This window comes from Microtus oregoni, unplaced genomic scaffold (assembly GCF_018167655.1).
Source record: "Microtus oregoni isolate MIOR12 unplaced genomic scaffold, Mior012 000027F_ref0000203, whole genome shotgun sequence".
Lineage (NCBI taxonomy): Eukaryota > Metazoa > Chordata > Mammalia > Rodentia > Cricetidae > Microtus > Microtus oregoni.
In genome coordinates this window covers 11,460,760-11,477,251 of record NW_024543086.1, presented here as the reverse complement: position 1 = coordinate 11,477,251, position 16,492 = coordinate 11,460,760, and the positions used below count along the sequence as shown (strand labels likewise).

At 38.9% G+C, this 16,492-nt stretch overlaps 1 protein-coding gene across 10 annotated transcripts in view; it reads right to left on the bottom strand.

Moving 5' to 3' along the window:
* Tenm2 (teneurin transmembrane protein 2) overlaps positions 1-16,492 on the bottom strand; it is a 1,249,250-nt gene that overhangs the window by 859,037 nt on the left and 373,721 nt on the right. For all 10 annotated transcript variants that reach the window (XM_041675940.1, XM_041675943.1, XM_041675944.1 and 7 more), the window contains exon 4: positions 7,393-7,668. In XM_041675940.1, the coding sequence (XP_041531874.1) occupies positions 7,393-7,668 (276 nt within the window). The remainder of the gene's footprint in view (positions 1-7,392; positions 7,669-16,492) is intronic.

The window sequence follows — 16,492 nt, the reverse complement described above, 5'->3', positions numbered from 1 at the left end:
GTAAAACATACTCAAAGCTGGGAATTTCATGAATTTTAAGAGTACAGAATAGAATACAAAACCCAGTTAATTTTAAGGTAGAGTCTTACTGTTTTCAAGGTTGGGTTCAAACATCCCCAGAGAAAAAAAGAATTGCATGACCCTTACTGTTTAGTACAAGCAGAAATACTGCTATCCTGTCAGTCCTCTAGGGGAGTATAAACCTTCCACAAAGACAAACCTTTATTCCTTCTCCAAAGAACGCTAATGCAACGATTCCATTGCTGTCTCATTTGTCAATGTCCCTGTATTTTGTTATCCTTTTCCCATCACACAGACCCCCTGAATGGAGAGGCAATTGGGTGTTTACTGCAGAGGAGAGGAGACCCACCCAGGACTAACTCTGGGTGAACACTACTGAGAACCTTCTTAGCTTGAGAAACATCATTTCCCTCTACCATTTGCTCACAACTCTGCATTAACCAGCTTCCTCCTATGTCCTTTATCTGTAGAATGCTTGAGGTTTGATGATGACCAAGGCATTTTCCTTTCTATACTTGACCTTGTAGCCTTTCACTTCATCTTACCAGACTCTATAAATATTGCTGAAAATAATTAGTACTCAGTCATTTTCTTCCTCTTTAAGTGGTATTCTCCTGAAAAGCCCTGGGATTTTCTTGAACCTACTAGGACAGATAACTTTTAAAGTAAGGATTCTGTTCATCTCCTTGCTAAATCCCCACCTATGTATGCTTTTATTTTAAAGTAAATTTAAGTACATGTGTTACCAGTTCCTAAACTTGACATCTCAAAACTTCAGAGGATCCACGTAAGAAGATGGATATGACAGAGTTGCCAGCATGCATTCATAGTGACACAATTATATTAGCACTTCTAAATTAAACACATATTTAAATTCTATTTGATTGGAAACGCTTCATTCAAGATACCTTGCAACTATTTTAGAAACATGGTGTAAAACCAGGTGGTAGTAATGCATGCTTTTAATCCCAACACTTGGGAGACAGAGGCAGGCAGATCTCTGTGAGTTTAAGGCAAGCCTGGTCTAAAAGAGCTAGTCCAAGGACAGGCTCCAAAGCTACAGAGAAACCCTGTCTCATTAAAACAAAAGATAGATAGATAGATAGATAGATAGATAGATAGATAGATAGATAAACAGGGTATACCAACATCAAATCCACCATGCTGAGGAGCCTAACATATAAAACATAATAACCTCTGTTCTAATCATATTTCTAATGGAGCTAAAATTTATGGCCTCTAGTTTGCTTTTACAGTTTTGATTATCTCTGATATGCATAAGATTTGTACTTAGGTCAAGGTTGTTAACTCAAGTATGTACAATCATTAAGGAAAGCCTTAAATTGTAGAGAAGCCTCCAGAAAGCTCAGGTAGGCTCAACATCTTGGGTCTTGCTTACATCAGCTGCCCCTATTATGTCTAACCCCGAGTTTTTCAGAGAGAATCCCAGAACCAAATTACTCATATTTTGAGAGAAGTTAAAAATAAATTCCAAAACTCTTTTTCTTTGCAAAACAAAAAAATCCAAATATATCATATCTCACTTGTACAATGTCACTAATCTATTTTTTTAAACACTGCATTGATCGAATACAATCATGACATGAGCTATATCCATCCTGAAGACCACAGCTCACCATCCCTGTTGTTGATGACTCTCCCATGAACCACTTATTTCTGTCATCTGACTTCTTTGACCACAATTTAAGCCCAGGTTAGGAAAACCATGCAAGGATAATTTTCTAGGCAGGTCCTCCAGCTAGCATTAAATAGTACTCAAAATTAAATGCCCACCTGTCTGCAATTTCTATTCTATTTACAAATCTATTAGTTGGACATTTCTCCTTCCAGTCGCTGTGCCCCAGTTTCAGAATGGCTAATTGAAAGATCTCATTATGTGTCCAGTGTTCTCAGATCCCTTTAGTTTGATATTATTTTTAATGCAGGCTCATCCTGATTTATTTGTCTGTAGGAAATTCATATGCTCTTAGCTTTGACTCATTTTATTTATGACGCTAATACTTGATGCGTGGTCATCTTTCCCATCTCTTAATTTAATTTGATTCCTGACAAACAACTGAACAAAAACATGACAAACAATGGGTGGTGGGGGCAGGGCAGAGAAGTTAGATTCTTTGGATCCAAGAGGCTTCCATCTGTGCTCTGCCAGAAACATCCTCCCCATACACCTTCAGATCCTTCCCCAGTCCAGTGAAAGTCACAGCCCTGATCCCAGAACTTCAAACCCAATAATTACCAACACTGCCCAATGTCTCCCTGAAGGCCTGGAGATTGCAGTCACCCAAAGCATCAGACCTTCCACCTCTTCCAACTGCCCAGCCTTGGGACCATGGACAGCTCCTGATTTTATTTCTGGCTATCAGAACTTTTATGAATTTTGAATTAGCCTTGCAATAATCATGTATTTCAAGCTCTCCTTAAAAACGTTTAGATCCCAAGAGGTCTCTAAAACCTCTGCTAAAGACCTTCCTAGAATCAGGCCAGTCATTAAAGAGGATCATCCATTCATTCAAGAATTTCAGTACTGTAGACCAGAGACATTTATTCCCATGTCCTTGAGTTTTCAACCTATTTTTAGCCACTCAGTGCATCTCTTTGTAAATATTGCTTTCACAAATTTGTAAGTAGAAGAGAAAGATCTAAAACAAATTTAATTAATTGCCATCAAATGTCTTGAAAGGTATTCTTATTTTTTCTCTCTGTGTGTGTGTGTGTGTGTGTGTGTGCTCGCACGTGTGTGAGACTTTGTTTTAAAGAATTAAAATATATTCTTTATGTTCTGTGGACAAATTTCTTGCTTTATTCTCTGACAGTTTTGCATGCGTATGGATTATACTACAGTAATTTGTACCTGTAGCCATTTCTCTCATGCCCTCCTTCATCTGATGAGACCCAACTTCCTCTCAAGAAGTCTCCATCTAACTTTCATATTGTGTGTGTGTGCGTGCATGCATGTGTGTGTGTATGTGCATGCCTATGTGTGTCTCCCTTTAATCCGTGTTGTTGGTAAACACATGGGCATGAGATGATTTACTGAAGCACAAGTTTCTTTCCAGAGTGTACAACAGTGAAGAAACAGACTCCCTCACCTTCATCAAACTCTAACTGCTAATAGTTCCCTCAGGAAGGGGTGGGGCCTCAGGTTTCCCTCCAGGATCTCCATCATGGAAATTTTTGCTACAACTGCATTGTTTTTCTTAAGAGTGAAGTTATGGGTCTTTGTGATGTCTGAAGCTAATAGAAAGCTTTTCCGTGTGACGTAGGCATCCTCTGTAAATGCCACTGTAACAGGAGGGATAAGAAATGAATAGAATGGGTCATAAATTACAAAACAAGTGTTTGTGATAGACAGATTAATAATGTAGGGGTGAAAACTAGACTCAGTGGGTCTTATGTGTGCTAACTTAACTAGAGAGGTAACATTTTACAATAAATGAACGAATTTTGTTTAACGGTAACCTCCTAAATTGTCCCCACATTAAAGAAGACTCTTCCTTGCCTTGGAATTTATATTTCCAGTCATAGTTCACAACAGGAAGTACCTGCACACGTGGTACTCTACTGAAGGCATGGATGCACTACCATCCTTTGCCAAGAGGGCTCACATGCTAACATATCAGTGTCCCGCACATCCACTCCATATAGCTTTATGTACCAAGATCCAGGTTTCTGACATATAATAAAATCAACTTAACATTCCTGTCTTCAAACTCAAAGTGCATTATAAAAATTATAAATCCCCTAGCTGATAAGAGGAAACAACTATTATTCTCATTTATGTTTGGTGCAAGTGGAGGGGGACATGCATTTCTTAATGTCTTTACTAATGCTAGGTTAAGTTTTCTATAATTTCTGTCTTTCTATTTCATAGACAAGCTTTTCTTTTCTTTTTCTTTTCTTCCTTTCTGGATTTCCAACAAAGGAACTGCAACTAGGATTATTCTGAAGAAAAAAAAAAGGAAAAGAAACCCCATGGATATTTTTATGTCCCCAAGGTGAAGAAACTGCCTAAGGGAGTCAAGAATACAGATACCAGATTTTTCCAGTGTGTGCCGCGCTGCATCCTTAAGGAGGCAATTAGTTGTTCTTGTGTATTAGTGACTGTCCCATTTTCTCTACAACTCAGGTGACACAAAGAGCCTTCAAGAAGCCATATTTTAAGTGGGACATTTATTACTGAAAAAAAAAAAGTAGGATTCTAATTGAAAGTCTTTGGGAAAGTCCTTTGTACAGATGCCGTCAAATTTCACACAGTACCAGCTGTTCTCAAGTCTCATTGTCATTTCTAGCCAAGCCGTCATTAGCTGCAAGCTAGAGTTAAAGAACCCGATAAGTGTCCCCGAACCTGAGGGTTTTATCTATTTAAAGCAACCCTGCTCAACCTAGCACAATGTACAGACACAATACAGAGCTGAGAGTTGTGCAAACTCTATAGCACCTATACCTCAAAAAGTATCACGATAAATAAATAACATTAGGGATGGTTTTTCAGTGTGCTTGGGACCGCCAGGCTTTTCCGGGGCTCTTTGTGTCTCAATGGCATGTGGGAAACAACCAACACTCTTCTAAGAAAGACAACTGACAAACTCAGGGGTTTTTATCACATGGTTTTGAAGATTAGATTCACATGTGAGAATCAAGAGAAGGATGTGGGGGTCCCGGAAGGTGTCATTCCTTGCTTACTATGCTTAACGAAATTACAATTATGGTACTAAAAAGAAGCTTTTAAATAAACTTGAAATATCTTTATAGCGCAAGATCACACCTTACAAAAGACATTACAATGTAATTTGTAGCACCCTGGAAAAAATCTTTTTGCTCATGCATCCTTATCATTTAAAAGGGAACTGGAGGGCTTCCTCCTCAAAGCTCAGATTTTTGTGACTTGCCTTCAAGAGAGGCATACTTCAAGAGAGTATTGATTTGGTTCTGAAGGACACCGTGTTTGTTATGGAGGAAGCCATTGCTGGGTACAAATGTGAGAAGTTAATGATGGCTTGGTGAGTATCCACGCTGTGGTGTGGAACCAGTGGGTAACTGTCAATCTATATGATAATACATTCCCAAACTTCATAAAGTCGGTGATGTGAAAAAGCATTGATTTCTCTGTGAGCTAAACAGAAAGTGTCAGAGAGAAAGAGCGAGAAGTTCCGTGGAGTTAACATCCCAGCCTTCAGGTTTCCTTGCACCTCAACTTGTGTATCTTGAAAAATTTATGCTTATAGCATATGCATTTTTTTGTCCAAAAATGAGAGGAAAAAAGGAGCATTAAATATGTACTTAGCATATATGAAATTTGTAATGATTCCTTGAAAGGGGAAAGAAAAGGCCATTCATTTATTTATTTTAAAACATCATCGTTTAGCTCGAGGTCTAGCTTCAGTACTACCGTTAGAATTTGCCGAGTGCACTCTTTTACAGAAACGAATAGTGTCTCTCAGTATATTTTTCTTTATGAAATTCTCATTGCATTATAACTGGCATCAAAGGGAAAGAATCAAGAGATTGTACCAAAAAGTTTTAGTTGCCATTAGTATTCGGGGACATGGGGAGACTTGCCCTGAGTATAAAATGCCCAGACGTCTTGGGTTCCAACAATACTGATTAAAGGATGTATCCATGTCTATCAAATATGTAATTATTAATTATAAAAAACTTCCACAGCAGTTCTAGTTAATTCAAGACAAGTAGGCTTTTTTTATTATTTTTTATTTTTGTTGTTGTTCACAGGGCTTCAGAAGAAATCTCCTCCTTTTGCTTGAGGAGATTTTCAAGAACTATGTATAAATAACTTAAGAGGGTGGCGAGTCTATAAATACAAGCAAAGAGCACAATGTGGATGCTTCCCTGTATAGCTCTGAGAACGCCAACCATGGGAGCTTCGCACAAATGCCTTACTTAAAACACGCCGCCATGTCTTGGATTGCAGTAATTTTGTGTGGTAGACAACCAAACTGCTTCCATTTAAACAGTACCTGACACAAGCCGAAGTTTAAAAGGGACATCAGTAAATGGGTTTGATGTATATCTTCATGGAAGCTTCTCAGAATAATCTCCTAGTAGATAAGCCCCTCGGAGTGTTGGATGTGCCAAAACAAGGATTCCGCTAAGAATTCAGAAGGAGTCAAGCACAAATTTTCCATGAGTTTTTGCACTGACGAGCGCTACAGGCTCGGGGCAGTAAACACACATCATCTCATCTCCAATGTAGAATCAATTATTTTGAAATTAAAAGTAAACTTCAGTGCAACAAAGTCACATCTTTTTTAATACGTGTGAATCACCCAGGAAATGGTATACTTCCAACAAAGTTGTGAGAGTTAATGGTATTTTAGCTATGCGTTTACATTCACAATGAGCTGCCCGCCTGAAAATTTCTTTTTTTTCTTTTCAATGAAAGAAGACACTTACGCCTTCTCTAACAGAAGTTTCTGAGATTTCACACAAACATTCTTAACTGATATGTTTGTAAACATTTTAATGGCAATTCTTATAGCAAAGAGGCTTTCTATTCATAACACAGAGAACATTTGAGATTTCCTTCAGAAGTCATCTGTACCTAAAGTAATTTATCTTCTCCTTACAAAATGTTTTCGAGTAAGCACAGTTATGAGTCGTGTAGAAATCCACAAATAAACACCTTATCTCTTTAATGGCTCGTGCAGGTTTCCCTGTATTCACTGCTTAATGACCAGAAGCATTTAGTTCTCAAGGTTTCATTAAAAGTCACCCACAAAGCTGATGGATGGCCACAGTGATTTGTGATGGAAGATGCGGGAAGCCATTAACCCATATAGATACCAAGAGGGAAAGGAAACACAGAGGAGAAGCCTGCTTGGAAGACAAGACACTTCCTATCTGTCATTATTAAACCCCAGATTATGGGCTCCAAGTTTGATCCTCAATAAGGATATGAGGCAGTGTCTGGAAATGAAAGGCGAAGATAAGGTAGGGTTCTTCACTGACCATCTTGGGAAAAAAGCAAAAACACAAATATATCAAAACAAACCTAGATTGATATTCCTGGGAAAGGGAATCAATACCGAGACCTAGAAATTTGGGGAAGCAGACATTTTTAAAGTTTATCAGGCCTCCTCGCTTGCCGGTTATTTTCTTGATAATAAGAATCAAATGACTACACCTGAATACTGGATTACCATCAAAATGTCCTTTAAAAAAAAATCTCATCTCATTTGTGGGCTGGAAGGTACCTCGTTTATTTTGTTCCCGCCTCAGCCTGGAGAGACAAGGTTGATTAAACCTCTTACAAACAAACGCAAGCAAGAAGGAACCCCAAGTCCCCATACCACGATGTACAAAGCATGCCAACGTAGTTCAGAACCGGCCTACCGTTGTCGTCATCCGACTTGTTTTCATTGTCCGAGTCAGTCAGAGTAAGGGCTGAGTTCTCGCGGCTGGACAGACCGGAGCTGCGCCTGGACTTGATCCCTCGTCCCCACAGTCTGATGGCGTGTTCTGGAGACATTCCTCCCTCGGTGTCCGAGTCGGCATCAGACCCAGTGCTCAGGGAGTAGCCCTGGTGGAGGATCCCCATGTCGGAACAGTAACCAGTTCGGTGAGGGGAGGGCTCGCAAATCCCCAACTCCGCCAGGGTGAAGTTAGTCCCTAGAGCGACAGCGACACAGAGAGGGTTTTACTCTGTGGGAATGCTGGACAAGCTTGAAGTGCATCCCACAAGTCCAACAGATGTATCTGACTCTTTATAAGATACAAATAAAGGCTCGGACAGGGGTACTCAGTGGCTATTAGGATGCATTGGAAACAAACAAAAAGCAGGAATCAACTTAGCACAGGGCTCTGAGAAGTGATTTTAGGGATCGTTTGTCATCTAACACCACTGTGAGCCATGCGAGCACTGCTTGCTACAACTAATATATTTCAAATATTTACTTGTGTACCTTTTATTTGGTAAATTTTGTTTGCATTGAAAAATCATAATTTTTACAGATAATATTGAAATTTACTTTATATTATATACAAGGAAACTAAGAACAGAGAGTTTAAATGACTCATTCAATGTCAATCACTTACATGGTAACAAAACCCAAATCTGATCCCCAAGCAATGTGTCTCTATGCCATCAAAGTCTTTCTCTAATAAATATGCGTGCTGGCTTGAAGACCTTGGTGGTCCTCTGGTTACTGCTTCTTCAGGTGGTCACTGCTTCTTCTTTGCCAGCTGTAGGCAACACACCCATATTTGGGTGTTAACGCCTAAAATTCCTCTCGGGAACACGATGTTACTCAAAGGACAGCATGTTTATTTGCTCGTGTGTTCCATGTGTTTCATCACTGGTTCCTCATTTTAAAAACGTGTTATTGTTAGAACCTGAAGGGGAGAGAGGCGGAACCACCATTTCTAAATCATATTACAAAATTTCTGTTTGATAATACAGCTCAAAAGCACAAGCAGGCTTCACCATGGAAGACAAATGGGTGTCCATGTCAGTAGTGTGAGGATGGGGATACAGGCTGATGAGACGCGAAGAGCGAGGGTGTTGGTTGAACATGTGTATTACGATCCACTGGGAAACAGTCCAGGTGGTTTGTAAGTCTTATTTCATTTAAAAGTAAAACAGGCCAGTTGTTTGTCTTCTCACAAGCACACAAAGAGAAAGGCTGTGGATAAAGTTGTCACATGTACCTGTGTTCTGAATTTTTACTTTCCTTTCTCCACTACACAATACTGCTATGGGATTCCCTTCTGTATGCTGTGAATATGTTTTATTTTCATTGGTTAATAAAGAAGCTCCTTTGGCTTATAGCAGGGCAAAATATAGCCAGGCTGGAAGAGATATATGGAGAAAGTAGGCAGAGTCACGGAGATGCCATGTAGCTGCCAAAGGAGAAAGATGCAAGCCAGAACCTTATTGGTAAACCACGATCTTTGTGTAAAATACAAAATAATAGAAGTAGGTTAATTTTAGATATAGGAGCTAGCTAGCAATATGCCTAAGTAATTGGCCAAGCATTGCTTAATTAATACAGTTTCTGTTTGATTATTTTGGGTCTGGGTGGCTGGGAAATGAACAAGCAGCCTCCGACAACACAATGCTCTTCCAATAGGTATATTTGACTGTGAGAAGGAAATGAAACACAATTCTATACATAACTGTCTCTGCAGGGTGAGTCTTGATCCCTGGAGAAGTATCCAAGTACAAATTCCTGCCACATAGGGTGATCATCCATTACTCATGAGGGAAGGTGGAAGCTCTTACAGGTCTGAGGGTTGCAATCTTCTCTAAGGCTATTTGTCAGCTGTTGTGAAATTCTCTGCCAAGTGTTTCCCATCCCACTTTTCAACAGTGATTAGGTATTTCCTTGTCACTGGATGGTAGCATGCAAGTTTTAGTCTCACAGTGTATGAAAGAGAAAGTAGTGACTCCATCTACATCCAAATATTACAAGACCCCCCTCCTCTGTTGTTGCATCCCACACTCTCTAGTAACTGGAGTTAGCGGTTTACATTAACCGCCTTCCATCTTATCTTTAGAGCTAATGAAATAGATTCCTCCATGTTCCCGGAAGAAATGAAAATAGCCTAAACTCAAATACACCTCTGTGCGAGTGTGTGTGTGTGTGTGTGTGTGTGTGTGTGTGTGTGTTTGTATGTATGTGTGTGTTTATATTTAGCAGTCTGTTCCCGTTTTTAAAAACTTTAAATAGAGAATGTATTAGGGAAACTTTGTATATAATTCTATTTAGGCTGAGAAAAAAAGCTCTTTGAAGTAAAAGAAACAACTATTCAAGAAAATGATGTCTGCATTGACAGCTGCACATGTACACTGTGGTCTTAGTGCTAGTGTACCAAATGTAAGTAAGCCCAGGCCAGGAGTAATAGTGGGGAAATCACAGCATCCCTTCTTGGCTTATAAAGCATATCAGAAAACAAATTAAGATTATTCTTTCTTACACTCTACTGAACTTGGTGTCATCATGGGTCTTCTATATATTTTAAAAGATTTAAAGTAGTCATAAATGGTAGCAAAGAGAAAGCCTATTTTTATGCTTTCATTGTCGAGCTTGAAGCTTCTTACCGATGAATTCCATTGCAGACAATTGCATTGCCATATTCAACTCAGAAGGAAAAGGCATATGAATAACTTCATAATATATTAGGAGGACTGAAGATTTTCTTCTAAAAAGAAAAGTATTTCCTCAATAAATTACCCCCTAGAGAAATAGTCTTCCTCAGGGAAGAATAAACCAATTGTCTGTCCAATACAAAATGGCCAATCCTGAAATCATACATACAAGTAACATTATGCAGACAGAGCAGTTATATTTAGGAATATACGTATATGCATGTACCAAAAATTAACAAAGACAGGGCACATGGATTTGAAAGAGGGAAAAGAAAGGTTTATGGAAGGATTTGAAGGGAGAAAATGGAACGGAGAAATTATGTAATTATATTAAAATTCAAAATAAAAGAGAAGTCAACAAAATCACACCCTAAACTTCTCTTTGACTATCTTCCCTCTCCAATGTCAGTTTCCACATAATCCCTAGGTTGTTATCTTTCTGTTTACCATTAATTCACAAATAGGGGTTTCATTCTAGTTATCAGAGGCAGATTCTGGGCCAAGCCTCTCTCAGAATCCTTGGCTTACCACATGAAGCCGGTGAGCCCCACATAGTAGAATGAGGGGGACAAAACCTGCTCTATCATTTATTAAACGATTATTTATTGTTCCTTCTGCTATGGTAGACATTGGGGACATAACACTGAGCACTGTAAAAATAGAGTTCTTTGACATTTATAGTCTAATCGGGAAAGAGACATTAATCAAAGAATCACATAAAATGCAATTTATGCAGTAATAAACACCCTACAGAGGAAGGGCAGAGAACCATGAAAGGTCACCTAGGGTCTAGTTCTTCTTTTCTTCACAGTTTGTTTGGTTAGATGCTCATGTATGTGGAGTGAAGGCTTGGAGAGATAAGCATCTCTCTACAGAGGAGTTATCTAGACGCCTTCAGCCTGCTCTGTCCGTACCCAAGTTTTCTGTACATTGTTCTGTAGGTGTTGATATTAGACAGCCATGTTTCATATCATTCATCTTATAGCGTGCAACCCCGTGTTATGTACTTTTTCTGAGAACTGGAAAGGCTATGGGGGATTATTAAAATAATATCAACTTGTTACTTTGATATCCTTTGCTCATCGATAGAAGGGTGATTTTGCTCTAATTCATCTTGTGTGATTATGCATTTCTTAAACTCCAAGGTAACTTTGAATGCAAAAGAGAGACCAGTCATTGTGTGTCTCTCTGAGCTAAGTTTTGGTTGGAAATAGTCAATCCTTCATTCCTTTTTATAACCTTGTAGAAAGAGAAAGTGGATGCACACTCCCTCCATATTCATAGAACACATGTTTTGCCTGCATCTGCTTCTGGCTTTCCTAGTGTTATTAAATAAATCAGATATGCAGGATCTGACCAGCTCATTTCATCTCACATATACATTTCATAGATTGACCACTAAATTCACCAGTACGGCCCCACATGATCGAAGACTAGACTCAACATTTTTCCAGATGAATGGTGAAGAAGTACCTACGATACTTATATTTGACCATTTGGGTAAAATTTAAAATACAGGGATTAAAAATTGTGTAAGACCTATTAGTTCATCATAGTGAAGAAACACAAGATTTTCAAATAGCCTTCTTAATGAGATGCTTGGGCCTTTTAGTGACTTCTTTTTAAAATCATAACCCAGCTCTTCACAACACTTTTAGAGAGAAATCTAGTAACAGGTACTGACAGCGGTCCTTTGACCCACTAATCACACTCAAGGATGCAAGCTGGAGGAAGGATATGTCCATGCATTATGGTCGTGGCTTGATTTTCTAAGTTTTCGCCAACTTCTCAAGCTTCAAAATAACCTTTAACGCGGAGAAGCACATGCGTAGCTAAGTCAGAATTATCATGCCATGGTAATACCAGAGTATACAAATAGCACTGGAAATGTCAGCATTGGAACAGATTTTTTACTATGAGGGGCAAGGATATAAAAGTTAACTGTGGCAATGGAGGGAATGCAATATAGAAGAATAGGGTTATCATTTAAATGCTATATTTTAAGGCCCTGGCTGTGAACAAGTAAAGTTACCTCAGCAAACAGAGCTGTTATTATATCAGAAAAATCTCTAAAGACCACTTGTAAAATTCCATCTTCCCGTGTTCATTTACTATAAGGGTCTTTTCATATATCTATGGGTACCTACGCCATCAGCTGCATGCTGGTGTCAGAAAAGAAGACAACGCCGATGAGAAATTAAGTCATGGAGCTTGGAAAAAGTGAAGAATTTCATGCAGTCAATAAGTAAGAAAACTCTGAACTTCAAGAGAAGACCACAGAATCAAAGTGAAGCCACCTAATCAAGCGCAATCAGAAATGGTACGGTTGGTGGGTTCATAGGAACTTGCAAAGGTGAGTTCAACACTTTCCGGCTGTTTGCCTAGATGATACCAAGATGGTACCTAAGCCCATTTATCTCTGCTGCAACCACCAAAAATGGATGCATTGTCATGTGCTATGGTTTGAAAGTGGAATGGTTGGCTTGCGTGTTAAAATGCTGGATTCCTGTTGTTGGCACTTCCTAGAAGTAATTGGATATGAAGAGTGCTTAGTTTGTCAATGAATACTCCAGTTCCCACTGAATGGTGTATTAGGATGGAGTTCCAAGTCAGAAGAAGTGGTCACGATAGCATGACTTTGAAGCCTGCATTTTATCCTCAGACCTCCCCTTTTCATTCCTGTCTTCCCACCCCTTCCCTCTCTGTGTCTGTCCCCATGAGGTCAGTAGTGTTTTCTTCCACCCCCACTTCTACCATGCTTTTCTGTCTTTCTACAGGCCCAGGGACAGCACACCCAATCAGTAACAGACAGAAACCTCTAAAGTCCTGTACCCAAGCAAATCATGTGTAAACGGGGCCTGCACTTTCATTTCCCCTTCACCCCGTTAATAGTTTTTCTAGGGCATTTTTACCACAACAGAAAACTGACTAACACGTGAGATTCTGGAAGGGGGAAACAAGAGCATAGACCTATGCATGTGCTTAGATCTGAGGCACTACATTGTAGTTGAGATCCCTGAGATTTCTTTTCCCCTCATGCACCACAGACCTGGCAGTAGAGAAATGTGCCAGTTGCCACCACTAACAGGAACAGACAGAAAAAAGCCACAAATACGTGCTGTGTAAGGAACGCTGTACGCTTCCACACACACAACAGCGGGCATCAGGAACAAGTGGGAGGCAGCACAGTTCTCTGTGATGGGGACAGCTAGCCTTTCCTCGCTCTGCATGGGGGTGCCAGGGGAGCCATGGGGGAATCCTGAACTCTCTCTATGACTATCGTTTCACTGTGTGTCTGTGTGTGTGTATGCATATATATGTTAAGTCATCATTACCATCAAAAGAAGCCTTGTTGGGAAATCATAGCAGCTAGGCTTCCCCTGCTTAGCTAACTGGTAGATACTGAGGCCCAGGAGTCCAAAGATCCAGCTCACAGTGTGCAGTGTTGAGATAGCTCTCCCTTGTTCCACACTCAGCATCTGCCTTATCGACAGAGGGAAACTGAGACATCCTCCTTCACTTGTCATTCAAGCCTTCCCCACAGGCTTAGGACCTGGGGAGATCCATTCAAACAAGATGACGTTTATAACACTGTAAGCCAATGAAGCAGCATAGCATGTAATAAAAATAGCACTACTAATACCAAAAATCAGAAAAAAATGAGTAACGATAATTGTTTATATATAAAAGGTTAATAAGAAGTCCCTACAAAAAATTAATAAAATTATAAAATATTTTTTATTAAAATGGAGTCTTTCTAAGGTGAAGGATAAAAATACTGCAATTAGACAATAATGTGATATTAAATTCACATGTAACAGTTTTAGGTGATTTTTCTTAAAAGTGTGTTACAGAACTGGAAGATTAAATACCATACAACCTAAACTAAAATATACTCCCGATTGTTATTGATTTGTTTTCTGTTTGACTGGTTGATTGATTTAGACAAAGTCTCACGTAATCTGGACTGGGCACAAACTTAACATTCTCCCATCTCTACTTCCCACATGTGAGGGGGTGGGGTATAGTATGTGCAGTTTTACTTATTCAACTGTAAATAAATTGTGTTTACTACTTAATATGGACTCTTGATTCTTTTAGATGTTAATTCCATTTTAAGTAGAATTTTCTGTGGTTGTTTATCTTAAACAAAGAGAAGCTCATGTAAATAAACATGGGTCACTTCTCCTGAGCAAATGTTACGGTCCACATTTTAAATTCAGGAATAAGCATGGGTTCTAAATTTTTCTAGGAAGCATTTAAGAAAAAGATCAAAACCATAATGTTATAATTCTTTTTAATCATAGTAATGCAAATAATTTACCCTGATGCCTTATTTATTGCCAGACAATAAGAAAAATATAACAATTACAAGTGATAAAATATAATTTTACTTTTTTTGATTAATCACAATGAATTGCTGATTTTTTTACTTTGTATAAAATAAACATGATTAAATATGAGTGGTTGTAGATATGCCTGAGTTATAGAAATAATCAGTATAATTCGATTATAAACATTATGTGAAACTTTGTGCTCATACGGATCTAAACAGCTATGCATTTGAGAAGGCTGTGATGGTGATTTTGAAAGACACTAAAGACTCTGCTGATGAATTCTAATGTTGTATGCTTGCATACACTAAGACTCTTCTCGTAAACTCTCTCTTAATGCCCTTCTAAAGTTCACACATTCAGATATTTTCCCAAATGTTGACAAAACTGTTCACCATGATCCCACAGCTTAAAGCAGAGAGTAGGTGTTCTTGCATTCCTTGTCAGAAAAAATTTAAGCCAAATATTTATGTTTCAAAAAACACACAGCAAACTTTGCTGTTTGTTTCACAAGTAACGCCTGAAAGGGTAAGGCTTTGTTTTACCTCAAATTTTGAACTAATTGTTTTAAGCTTTATGCATATGTATTGCCCACAGTTTTTATAATTTGTAACTGGACACGTTCTAATAGTCCAAACCAAAGACAAACGTGGGTGGCTAAGGAAGGCTGGGGGCTCCAGCACCCGAGGTTTCCTGGTGAGCCGAACTGGCAATGGGAAAGATGAAAGTGGTGTTCTGCTCTAAGGTGCTGGCATTTTCCTGTTTCAACCCGAACAAGGCCCAAACTGGAAAACCCCCAAACAGTTACAGCCCAAGGTCTTATTGAACAAGTGGCATTTCGTCATTAGAAATTAAATGGCCAGGACTAGCTAGGATTTCCACAGAAAAGACCTTCCACATTGAAATGCCACTGTTTAGTCAATCTCTGTACCAATCAGTATCATGTGTGAAGCCGTGGTAATGCACGCCTTCCCTGAAACACACAGGACGCTGCCTCTCCGATCAGAGATCTGGGGATGAGGTGGGGGGTGGAAAAAAGAAAGAAAACAGGACCGATCAAGTTGGCTGTGATGGTCTGGGTGTTCCGTGTTTGAAGGCTGCTACTAGATCAGATACATTTAGTGTGGGCTACCTTACACGTCAAGGGGGCTCCTACATGCATTAGCATGTAGTTTTCCAATTAATCAGGACAGCAGTTTAATGAACTAGCCAGCAAGCAGAGCCTGGGGTTATGAAAGAGGGAGTCGAAATTTGTCTGTTTTAAAAATACTTTTCAACTATAATATAGTCTCAGAATTATCCACTCAGCCGAGTCTCTATTCACTTATTTATTTATACAGCATATATAAAACAGTTCCTCCTTCATAGGGTCGTGCTGAATTACATTGTGCAGGTAAAAAACTTACAAGATTGTCATAGAGTAACTGTAAGCCATGTGTATCTGTTCTAATAATCACCTTTCAGATGGTGGCAAGTTCTCTGTTCCTTTATCATAAAGTTACTATTATTATTTTTCTTGCACTGACTAAAAATGTATCCAAGAAATGTGATGAGAAGGTGGCCATTTCATTTGTGTCTAATAGATTTTAACAAAGTTACATGTTACTTATGACTTTTGCAGGGTTTTTTTTCCACATTAGAATAATGCCCTGTGGGTTAACCTGTCTTATTACTTTTTTGTTCCTTCCTTCTTTTCACTGGATTTGTTCCACTGATAGCTTCTTTTGCAACTAAGCAAATTCTCCTTTGCTAATGGTATCTGTTTTTCCGTATGCTTCTTAGTTTATTAATCCATGCCCTTATATATAGAAATTTTCCTATTGAGTTCTTTGAGTTAATTTATTTTATGCCTCTACCATGCTTTATATATTTATGTTTAAACATGCTTCAGTTTTTATTTCAATATCTGTATGTGCATGCATTGTATTAGAATCTCTAAGCAGTCCTGACTGGCTTGGAATTCACTATGAAAACCAGACTGGCTTAGAACTCATAAAGAGGCCCATGCCTC